Genomic DNA, 12,867 nt, shown 5'->3' on the forward strand with positions numbered 1-12,867 from the left:
AGCATGGAAAAAATCACGCGATTTCACCTCAAGCTACATATGGGAAAGACATTTCCCATGCAGGAGATGGCTAAGGAAGAAGGGACAGGTCTAAGTGGCTGCATAACAGCGGAAGAATTTAAATGCCCCTAAAAATTTCCATCATCCAGTAGAATTTGTTAGCCAGCTATCAAGTTTCCTGTCTCCCTATTCCAGCTCATCCCTCCAACTCACTGGAATTCATAGATTATGAGATTAACTGTGAGCTACYGCCAGCACTTCAGAGCCACAATTTGGCACGGAAGTTTAGCAATGAAAACGTTTCTGCTTACGAAAGTATTCTTGCGTGAATGCAATGCAAATCCCTCCTGTAGAGGAATTCATAGCATCACGTGTAGAGGGAATTGCATTTGGGTAGCCTAGTTGGGATGTTTCCCTAAAAAAGCTACAGCTTTGCATTAGTGCTTTACAGAGTAATGATGGAACAATAACAAAACTGAAAAGAATACGAAGCTCCTGGTGCTTCATTGTCTTTTTTGCTCTGATAYTGAAACCGACGTTGGCTGATAGAAGCAATGCCAGCACATTCATGTATGCTGGGGCCCGACAGCTCGCACACGCACCACAGGTTTGCTCTAGCCCTGAAGCAGGAGCCAGGTGGGGAGTCATCCGCTTGCTCTGAAGTGAAAAACCTTAAAAGGCAGCCACCGAACATCCAACTGAACGTGGCAGATTTGCATCTGCCGAGGACCAGCTCATCCCAGCGGCTCGGATCTCGAGGCTACTTAGAGACAGCTCTGCAATCAGAGGAACTTTTAAATAACTGATTTTGTCATGGGGCACAGCCACCATGCATTTCAAATACTAGTTTCTGCCTGTGCATGTTCATAGTGTCTTGGATTTTTTTTCCTTTCTTCTAGCTACCTTAACAAGCAAGAAGAAATGAAAAAAATTGAAAAGACAACCAGCCGTAAAAGGTTTTTTCCTAAAATGGCTGCCTTCACCCTCCACACAATGGAGATGGTAGCAGCTGATTTACAAGGCAAGTTACCATTTTTTGCAATAACAAACTTAAATCTAAGTTCCAAAATCCAAACTTCACATGCTCAATTGTGAAAAAGAAAACCAAAAACAAGTAAAAAACAAACACACTCCTCATGAAGTGTCCACACACTCTGCAAGCACCTCAAAACGTRGCACATGAGTTCTGGTATTAAAAAGCAGCCTGTCATTCTCAACAAAGGTAAATCTTGAATTTAGTAAGAGCCAGAAAAGCCTATACAATGATATTTCAGGAGTACTATGGTGGCAGGAATACAGCTATTGGTATCTTAAAACTASTTTGCAACATAAAACTACATGAATAAAATGAGGAATTTGAAAAGTTTGCCATATAATTATGAGCTAGTCTGCTTGCAGAAAGTGAGATGTGATACCGCTATACACTACAGCAATACCAATAAACATTATGCATGGAAACATATCCCCAAAAGTAACCTTTTCCACCTGGCAGGGCACGCAAACCCCTGGCTTACACCAGAGCAATAATAGTATTTGCAGTACTATTTTCTATTCTACAAAAGTTTTGCAAAAAATAAAACTATTTCCAACAGATGGCACTGAAGAGACCAAGTCTAGACTTTGAGAAAAAGGAAGAACATCTGAAGCAACTGAGCTCTTAAAGGCAGCAAAGCATCTCCACAAGTTGAAGCACATCCTAATAGAGGTAAATGCAAGTTCTCTTCATGTGCAGGCCCCACTCAGCCACACACATATTCACTAAGAGACAGAATTTGCACTGAAATTCAAATAGGATCTACAGGAAAGAGAAGGAGTTGCACTTGAGCTGCCGCTACTGTGCCTAGTGCTAATGCAGTCCTGGCAAATCGTGGCCCRTCTCTTATCGGGGCTTGGCATCATTCCTCCTCATCATTCCTCTCYGACAGGAGGTTTCCAAAACCACCACAAACACACAAGGAAGACTGAAAAGTCACCTTCAAAGCTTCGTCGAGGGAGGAACGACCTATTTGTTCTCCAGCACCACTCTGCCCTGGGACTGAGCCTCACTCACCAGTGGGCACTTGCTGCTGGGCTGCAGAACTGCCAGAGGCCACCTCAGTGTCACTTCTCGTTGCAGTTGCACTACTGGCTATGCAAAAATACATTACCAAAAAGAAAACAGATCCCAAGAGTCACAACAACATAATTTAAAGTTCAATGCAAAAATAATATACCTCCCTAGTATATAGCAGAAATTCATCACCAAGTTTGGATTTCAGCAATATTTCTAAGCAAATAAATATTTTTACAGACTGTATTAAAAAAAATCATTAATCTTCTATTTAAGGAAATTGAGCCACAGAGTAGCATAGAAAGAAACAGAAAACTCATTTAACTTAAATTTTTTTTAGGAAACATCCCCACAACATAAAACGACACYGGCCACTAACCACTCTTGTACATTTTGACTCAAGGACTAGTTTAGAGGTCAGACATAATGTTTTCAGAGAAATGAAAGAAAAGAATCCATCTAAGTCATCTGAACACACATGGATATACATTAAACAAATTAAAATCTCWTGTGCTTGGAGCTCAGTTTTCATACTTACATCAAGACAGACAGATACAACTTCGGGTTACAGGAGTGCAGAGCTCTCCCTAGCAGCTCAACAGATGTGGGCAGCTCAGCAAGCACAAAAGCCCAACTGGAGGCCTTCCTCCTGCCTGGAGCTGGACTGTTCTATAGCTTCTCGCACCTCAAAGCATTTAAGCAAGAAAAGCCACCAGCCTAACTACCAAATAAAACAAGTACATATGCTCTCCTGGCAGGTCTCATGAAAAAGACAGCAAAGTCCTTCCACAAGCCTGCAAATCAGGTCCTCTCTACTCACAACAGTTGACATCGCCTGTACTCAACAGCGGTTACTCAAATTCACAATTTGGGAGCACCTCAACACAAGAACAAGCCAGTGAGGGGGTAGATTATTTTTCTGTTGTAGAAAGAGCGAGAACCCAGAAAGTGCTGTTTTTCAGAAGCTTCCACTAAGCTGCATTTGGGCAGCTCACCATATGCTCCTAGAAAACATTCTCTCTACTCCAATAATAAGATTCATTACTGAGCACTAACCCTGAATAATTAATTTCTAAATTAAAAAAAATAGAAAGTGTCATTTAAAGATTATGGAAAGGATATTCAATAGTCTTAAAATGCTGCAAAAATTAAACTAGATCTTCAGATCAATGCACATAYGTGCACAGATCACGTAGACATAGGCAGGTCCTCTCCAAAGCTGCGTTTAGTAACAAGATCATTATGAAATGCTTTAATAGAACACATTTTTAAGGTTTAAATTATCATTTGAAAAAGTGAAAGGCATACCAAAAGACCATTAAAAAAGTGATGAATATATTTTGTATATTTGGCAGTCACTTGCTAAATAGATTAGACCAGCTATTATGCAATAGTCTAAATGGTTATGTAAAAACTTCCAGCTTTTTATTCTAAGCCAAGTGCGTGTAAAGCACCCCTACAATAACTAAGTGGTCAAATAATTTGTCTGAGACCAAGTTATAGTCCCTTTGCACAGCTGCAAAGTTTAGGAAGTTTTCATTAATTGCCTGTTTCACATCAATCCCTTACATTACTAATGGCTTTGGATTGCCATCATTTCAATCCACCTCGTCATTATTCAGCTCCACGCCACTACATCATATGACACGGTCAAATTTAACACTCAGAGAAACTGTCTTTTTTTTTTTTTTTTTTTTTTTTTACCCAAAAAGATCACAGTAGCAGTCAGGGTGAATAAATCACTATGTATTTCTCGTTAAATGTGACAAGGTTGACAAGATCCTTTTGTTTTCACTAATTTATCAAAATTTTCCATATATTACTGGCATTTCTTTGCTGTATATTTACCACAGCCCTGAGACTGTTAAAACCATCTCGGYACATGAGCTCCTATGCTGTCCAACTGTTTTTCCCCAAGGTTGCTCTGAAGTCTGTACTGAGCAGCAACGTTACAGCCTCTGGCAACAAAAGCTCTCATCTCACTACAGGACATGCCACTGTGATTCCTGTGGTGGCAGGATGCTCAGGCCCCTTCCCCTCACAGCAGCTCATTTGCTCTAGATGGGTTTTTAATCATACAAATCAATAGAAATGTCTGTGTGAAACTTTACCCTCACCTCTGAATGAACCTTTACATTCATTTTACAGCTGCCACAGGGATCTGCGTGTCACTGCTGAGAACAYAGGCCTGAGGACACCAGCCCAGGTCTCCCGGCAGCAGAGCCTGGGCCTGCCCTCCTGCCGGCGCTTGTCACCAAGCAGCGCAGCCCCACACCCTGGTGCCGCTGCGGATGGACAGCGGCTCAGGCTGCAGGGCACCCACAGAGGACCCTAGGGAGGTCACGAGCTGAAGTCAAAAAGAAAGCGACTCGAGTCACATCATCTCTGGCCCAATCTGTCGGAACAACAGCCAAGCACTACCAATCTTTTTAGGTGTTTATTCCATATTTGCATCTTTTTCTTGCATTACTCACTAACATGCAGCTTCAAACTATAAGGGAAATGAACGATGCAGCAGATACTCTCTTGCCCTTATCCTTTTCAGTCTCAAACAAGCAAGGCAGCAGACTGGAGGTCCCACAATTACCAAGATCTTCTGACAACAAATCTGCCCATAAATTCTGTGAAAACCAGTATTATTGTGGCCCAGGCAAGATCCCCCACCCTCAAAGACAATTCCTGTAGGACTGCACTGCAGGACATGCAAAAGGCTGATGTTAGTAAAGAGTTTTCTATTAATTAGAACAGTTCTGCCTGCTGGTTTCATGCTCCTCAATATTTTCCAGAAGTCAAGGTTGTACTTTATTCATTCTAGCCTGAGTAACTGTACCTATAACAGACCTTCCTCCTTAGGTCTTGTAAGAACTCACAGAAAGCCCTAGAGCAAACTCATAGCACCACAAGGGCTTAGTGCAAGCAACCTATTCTCCTATTAAATTCCATCCAGCCTCTCACCTTCACTTTTTTTTCACTCTGACATTTTTCTAATTTGTCTTACAGCTGGAGGCTCAGCACTGGAATAAGCTATTGAGTGCAGAGGTGGATCTTCCACTTTCTCAGAGCATCCTAGCAGAGCTGCCAGAACCACCTGGACCCTCTTYAAAAGAAAAGGAGCCCAACACCCAGGTAACTCCAGTGCATCCTAACGTGCTCACTGTACCTGGAACACACCATCCCAAAAGACACACACACACACACACGCATCCTACCTGAAAGTCTTTCTAGAGGTTACATTTTTGTAAGGCACRAACTACTGAGCTGCACACTAGCACATCTTGGTAACATTAAACAACTCATTTGGGATCAGCCAGTAAAACCTCCCCTGTAGCTGTGATTCCTGGCTTTGAAGTCCACATGCTTTCAGTTGAGAATCTTTACTGCTTTGCCTTACCAGGCACATCAGTAATTTACTATGACATCAAGGAACACAGATTATGGAGCACACTTTCCATTACTTCATAATGTTGAGCTACTGTATCATATGAAGGAGGTAAGAACAACTTTCTAGAGACAACAGAAAAGCGAGTTAACCACATTTTACTTAGAATTCACTTAGCTCAGATTAGATCAACAAAGACTTTCCTTCCTTAAACACTTGCTACGCACTTGCAATGTGAGGGAGTCCTATCAATTTCAAGTTTTTGAATTACATAATTTACAATATTTTTACATGTTCTCCCCAAACGCCATCACTGGAAATACAGCTCTTTGACATTAAAAAGAATGATGGAGGCTCCAGATTTAAAGTATTTGACTGTCACCTACTGGCACTAAGCAAGTGACATATCCTTCCCACTAATCACCACATCGTGTACTAAACACCCATTCGAGAAAGCWTTAAGTGGAAACAGCTTGTTACCACAACAGCGTCATTAACTCAGACTCCACTGACCATTTTCAATCGCTTTATGGGGATAACATCACCACAAACAACACAAAAGAGGACAGCGCTTCACCACAAGGCCTGATATGTAGCTGCCTGAAGGATATTTTTGAAGAACTCCATGTTAAATCCTGTAGGGTTCATGGGAAGCACCAGCAAAAAACAAGCTTTTTCAGTTGCTCATATGAGAAAGGAGCACAAGAGGATGATGTGGGTTCACGGAATGAACCACGTTCTGGGAAGAGTGAATTATGAACACTCTACCTGATTCAATACCTTTCTTTATAGATTTTATTGAATCCTAAATGCACAAAAGGCATACCTCATAGCTGTGGATGTCAACAAAGAAAAAAACATTATTTTAAGGCAACCCCTCCCCATGCTATCAACAAGAAAGATGTCACTGAGCACACAGTTTCTCCATAGGAATAACGACAGAAACCCATGGACCATACATGAAAACTGTCAGCCACATCCTTGAATGCAGCAGTGGAAAATGACTGCAAGAAGGATGATCATGAAGCCTGKACAAATCACCCTCCCACATTTTCCTGTGTAAGCAACATTTATATAAAGAGATGGGCTAAACTCTTTGACATTGAATAAATGATACTGATACTGAATCAACTGCATCACAGAGCAGCTTTCTACTGAAGTCCAGGACAAAGTTGAGGGGACCCTGGAGAATCACAGATGAGTACCCACATTTCTCAAAACTGGAAATACACCAGCCCTCCACTGTGCAGACCAGCACTCGTCCTAATTAGCTTTGGCTAGACAAATATGCATATATGTACATGCACATATGCATAAAAATTTACACAAAACATACCAGTCTTGCTCAGAAAAACAGTAGTTTCTCCTGCCACATTGTGCCCTATGGCAGCCTATTGAGTTGTCAAAATTTGTACAGCATGAAAACAACCACATACTCTGCTCTCMCATATTACCAATGCAAAATTCACATTGACATGCAGCACATGCAGCACATTTTGGCGTTCAGTTCCTTCAAGCCCAATAGTCAGCTCAACAACACACACAGCAAGAATAGGTATAAGTAAAAGTAATTGCTCCAGGAACAAGATGCTCCTTAATGGCAGCTTTTGCYTCATTAACATTAGCTACTGAAACCACAATGACACAGAATCTGTCATTTGGATACGATCATTTCCTAAAATAACTCCTTTAAAAAAAAAGTGTAGAGTGAAAAGTGAATTAAACAGATTTTTTAATAGTAATAATATCAAAATTAGGTTTTTGGCCTTTGTTTTTAATACAGCAGGTATGAAGAGATAACATTAAGTAAACCCAGATTACCTTCAACAAAGTCTCTTTAAGCTCTTCACAATTCACAACACCATTTCCCAAATGCACAAGTCCTTTAGATAGATCATACTATAATGGTTAAGGAACTAAAAAGACAGTTCCCATCAAGTACATGCATCATTGGTACCATACACAGGCCATCAAAAAAGCAGCAGMAGGATTTATTTGCATTTGTGGGAACTGCTGAGAATTTCAAAACCTAGGGAGCTCTCATTGCCAGCACGGGCCAGCCTGCAGACTTCACTCAGAGCAGAGCTGGAAGGGACATCTAGTGGGCTGAAACCACACTGCTCGGGTCACAACAGCAGCCTCTCRCCACTCCCAGCAACAAAATTCACATGAAAAACATAAAAAATTCATATGAAAAATAAAGATAGTCAGAATACTTATACAATAAAACAGGTCAAGTTAGAAAACTTATTTATTAGACACCCCACCCTAAGGAAATAAGTTGTTTTGAATTGAAGCTGATGATTCATCTCCAAGTCTTTTAAAGACCTCTCTTGTTTTAACTAGGTTCACCTTCAAGTCATATCAGTTCTACCCTTTCCCAGGGAAGCCTGATTTACATCTTCAGCAATATAGGCCACGACTCAGCTCACAAATGATCTAAGCAATAACCCCTGCATTCACATTCACCTTTGGGCACTTCTACTCAAAGAGGTTTTATCACTCAGAGAGGCCCACAAATTCAAGTTGACGCTGTTAGGTGGAGCAATGCAAAAGAGATGTTCATTATTATTAAAAATAACATCATTCACACTGCAGCGGTGCTCCTGGTGTCATTGCACAGTGCACTGAAGRGCAGCAAGGCCCTTTGCAGAGCAGTCGCCTGAAGTCAGTAATTCTTGTGCTTTGTCCTGCCTGCAGCAGGAAGGACACAGATTATCTGCCCTTCGTATAGACAGCAATAGCAGTACTGCCTTGTCCTAATTGAAACGCATGTCGATAAAGTCACACAACATAAATGCCAGTAAACAATGAACAAACCAAAGACAAGTCCATATCTTATCATCAGACACCCAATTAAAAAAAAAAAAAAAAAAGCAACAGCAGTCTTGACCTTAGTCTTTTTTGGCCAATTCTCATTGACTAGCACTGTCGCTGGTAGCAGAACTATGCTATTTATTTTGAAGGGGTTCTAAGAGCGTAACTGTACAGCTTCTGTGGGAACAGGGAATCAAAGTAGAAAAAGAAGTAGCTGCCTTGAAGGTTTTGTGAGGTTTGAAGGTTTCTGCTTGTACAGTGGATAATCTAAAAATTSCAAAACAGGAACAGTCCCCAAAGAGACAGCTCTACCCCTAAGAAGAAGGGATCAAATCTGAAGGTTCACACATTTTCACAGTTACTTAGACAACTGCAAAATCAAGCAAAAGCATGAGTGCCCTCTCAGAGGCAGCTAAGTGCTCAGCTCACACTCTGTCTTGCAGTTAAGCAGCCCTTCAATATCCCATGAGATCCCGATTGGTATCTGCAGGCTGCCAAAGGCCATTCACAATCTTATTCTGAATGATTCAGGTTCAGGTCCACTGACTTTCACAGAGATTTAAAATTCTAAATGCATAAAATTCAGTTTCAGCAGTTACTTACACCACTTAGCCAGTTTTCTCATGCCTATCTCTATTTAAATTCATTTCAAATATTCATGGAAAAAAAGCTTCCCTGTTAGTCACTCAACATATTTCTTTCTCTTAAATCAGATATTAAAATACTCACTCTGTTCCTGTGATAGCCATGTTAAGTATCAACTACACATTAAAATGAGAGGAATTTGGCTGAAAAAATATTCATTAAGATATAGTGATGCAAGGCAAATTATGTTGATAATAGTCTCTAAAAACTAGGTTAGCCTAACACTTCTCTCTACTCTTCTTGTTTAAAATCACCATAAGCACCCTTCCTGAGAAGCACACATTCCGAGACCCATTCTTTTATTCCACCTGAAAGTTTCCAAGCAGCACATGATATAGCATTAATTTCTGCTCAGATTCTCAAGAGAGAATCCCCTAAAAATCAGAGTTCAAACACAGCTTTTAAATAGTTAAGAGGACAGTCAGAGCAATGCTTTTTTTTCTCTTTTACATGACCATTCACGTACTTTGATGCCTGCAATGAACGCTATGAAACAGAATGCTTAATCAATTTGTTTTTTCCAATCATGCACCATATCCCTCTAAATCCTAGCACCAAGAGTTCAAAATATACTATAATTAAGACAGACTTTTCTCACAGAGCAAGGGCACTATTGTGCAACTGYTGCAGAATTTATAGCATCTGTTTAATAAGATACTGAAGCACATGCTGACCTATGAGCATGCAAGAGCTCCCACTTAAGCCCAAATACCTGAATGCTAAAGGCTAAGCATTCCTTGAACCAGTGCCATAATTATAGATCCCAATAATAGTGACAGATCTGCGGCTCCTTTTGTACATTTGTCTTTACAAACAAGATCAAAACAGGCTCTTCCAAGCACACCAACATAATTCTAGGAAAAACATTTCCACCTGCTCTTCTTTCYCTCACCTGGCACTACACACAAGAGAAGAGCAATGTCACATGTAACACCAATCCAGCTAACACCACTAATCCAGTAACACACAACCAAACAACCTTCTTTTTATCTCTTGCCAGAAAGGAAYATAACCCTACAGTCCTGCACCCATGACCAGCTCCCACACCGTCCTCAGCAGAAAGGTTCCCAGGAAGGTAAGGATGCACAGCTTCCATATTCACCTGGTTTCAGTTCACCTTGAAAGCAGGTACTTCACATTGAACAGCGTCTCTTTTTGCCTGCCTGTTTTCCTCAATATTTTATTCCACGGTGAAACAAGCACATACCACAAGACAGGATAATTTGACTTATGAATGTATAATTTTATTTATTCTTAAACAAGAGCACTGAAAACTAGGCTTAGGCTTGAAGTACAGTATGGCTAATGCATCTGTGCAAAGCCACACAATTTGTTTGACTCAACTCATGTCTTCCCAGAGTCGGTGTTAGCAGCAGAGGGACATGAACTATACCCGTTTTTGAGGTGTCAGCTCAGATTCAGGTAATTTGGGAATGTCTCACGCCTATGCCTCCATGCCTTTAGTATGCAGCCTTGCATTAGGATTCCCTCTCCCTCTCTAACAGTTGTGTCCTGGATCATAGTTCTGCCCATATCTTCCTGTAGAATAGTCTCATCTATCTTGGAAGCTGCAGACACATTTTCCTACCTCTCTATACTCCAAAAGAAGTTTTTCAAGCTCTTCTCCTGCCTAGGGGCATTCATATTTCAAACTGTAGAACCTTTAGAAGCCTTTAGGACCAAAAATGTAGGATATCTGCCCTCATCATTTTCAAAAAACCATCTCAGCTCATGTGGACCTACAAATTCTCTGTATCTAACAACAGTAAGAAAAAAAAAAAGTAATTTTGMTTGTAATAAAGATTACCTGCTGCACAGGTACCAGTTAGGTAACCTACCTGTTTGTGCCACTAAGTGTGTCCATCCACTCCAAACAGCTGCAATTTTTTCATGCGAGAAAAAATAAGTCTCTATCTTCTTGGGCACAAGAAGAAAGATCTCCTTGCTCACTAGTTGCCCATGCTTGTTGCTTCCCCAAACATACAGGCATCCTTCATCTACAATAGATACAGGAAWGAAATTAGTGGAAAGTGACATACATAGACATGCTGTGTCTCAACACAGCATGGTATGCTGAAGAGCAATGTTTAATTTGTTTATTTATATGTTTTTCTACTATCTCTTTACCACATGCATGCACATTTTATCTGGAACATGAGAAGCATCTGCAGGAGCCTTAACAACATGCCTGTGTTGAGGGCTGCACTGGTTCCTTAAGCTTTCAGATTGAACTACCTACACCTCAGTTACCACGAGATGATTAGAAGACTTTCAGAGCAAAACTTAAGTTTGATTAGCTGATCAACTGCAGCTGCAGTTGAACTGCAATAAAATTCTCAGAGGAATAAATAAAGTTTAATGCATATGGATGACCCAGACTAAGAATAAGAAGGGTTCATACACTACTACTCTCRTTCTACCCACTCTGTCCCTGCAGGGTAGTTCTTAACTCTGCCCCAGGTTTTTAGATTCACTCCTTTCAACAGCTTTCCAAATCACAGCAAATACTACAACTTCCTCCAGTACCCAGAATATTCTGTCTCTTCAAAATGTGTCTGGTTGCACTGCAACCTGTCAGGCTGTCTATACAAGCTGCAGGTTTCCAGCTTTGCCCATTTCTCTCCTAACCTCTTCAGTTTGAGCAAATTCAGTAACTCCATATAAGCAGGGACAGTCCTTAATGTTCCCTGCCCCAACTTGCTCAGTTACTTCCCAAAGGAATGTGACATATGGCTGAAAATGGACAACTAAAGCAGGAACTGCTCATCACAAAAAAAAAAATAGAGAATTTTTATCCCTCAAAATACTACTAGATCATTAGCAAGAGACTTTTGTACACACATATTTGCCTTCACCCCTCTCATTGCTGCCATAGGAATTTGCACAAGCAAATGCTCCAGAATGCCACCCAGACCTAGCCTTAATCTCATTTCTCGAGTAGGTTTTAATGAAAACTCAGACGCTAACGCTTAATAGTATATTCACTTAAGYGCAGCCATCAGGTCAGTTTGAACACAAATAAAGCAGCAACTCAGCTTCATCTTTTCTTTGCTTTGCTTTGTTTTTAAAGGAACTGCCATTCCTGTTTGCCAGAATCCACTTTTGCAACCATTTCCAAATCCTGTCTCRTCACAGGTGTTTCCTATTCTACCAGCAGGCAGCTCATGAGCCAGAGCCAAAAACTGCAGTGCAGAAAAGAGCTCCCTCGCCAGCCACTGCACAGAGCGGCACCTGGAAACAAACAGGTCCCTCTAAAGGCTAATGGGGGGCAAAGGGCAGCACTGGCACTATGACATTAAAAGCTTTGGCACCCACTTGGGTAAGCTTGTTCTCCTTGTTGCCAAACAGACTGCTGTCTTAAAGAGAAAGCACAAGCATTAAAGAGTAATATGTTCACTACCTAAATAGACAGAACGTGTTAATTAGCTACGGCAGATTCTGTTTGTCCTCGCAGTTCTGCTTTACTCATGGCAAACAGACTCTGCGTCTCGGAATTCAGTAATTCACATCTTGAAGCATCTCTCCATACAACTAAACCTCTCTTAGGTCCACGTGAGCACATACTCCAGCGCCCCATGTAATGATGGCAGAGGTGCCACATGGCTGCATGTTTCTTGAGATGCTCTTTCTATATAGTTAGGTAAGGACTTGTCTACATAAGGTTCAATACATCTTCCATGCTTCAAAAATGTAAGATGGCAGCACGAAGAGCAGTTCTATTTCTCCTATTAACAGTTTTGCCAAAAAAAAAAAAAAAAAAAAAAAAAAAAAAACCACCACTTTTCCAGACTTCAATTAGCAATTGTTGGACACTTAATAAACAACACAAACACAAAAACACAAGAACACTGCCTCGAGTTCAAAAGACAAATAGTAGAAGTTATGGAAATAAGCGATTTAACCAATCTTTACTGTTTTAAATGATCAGCRTGCTCTTAAATCATCAACATGGCACTGCATTAGAGCCACCTAACAG

General features: G+C 40.8%; 1 protein-coding gene across 1 annotated transcript in view; it reads right to left on the minus strand.

Moving 5' to 3' along the window:
- Positions 1 to 12,867, minus strand: part of SERGEF (secretion regulating guanine nucleotide exchange factor) — a gene marked incomplete at its 3' end in the record, with an annotated part of 103,344 nt that overhangs the window by 85,586 nt on the left and 4,891 nt on the right. Inside the window, exon 8 of the mRNA XM_026044160.1 lies at positions 10,730 to 10,888. Coding sequence (XP_025899945.1) covers positions 10,730 to 10,888 — 159 coding nt within the window. The remainder of the gene's footprint in view (positions 1 to 10,729; positions 10,889 to 12,867) is intronic.

The sequence above is a fragment of the Nothoprocta perdicaria genome, unplaced genomic scaffold, assembly GCF_003342845.1.
Source record: "Nothoprocta perdicaria isolate Ctin4 unplaced genomic scaffold, notPer1 scaffold_350, whole genome shotgun sequence".
NCBI classification, from domain to species: Eukaryota; Metazoa; Chordata; class Aves; order Tinamiformes; family Tinamidae; genus Nothoprocta; species Nothoprocta perdicaria.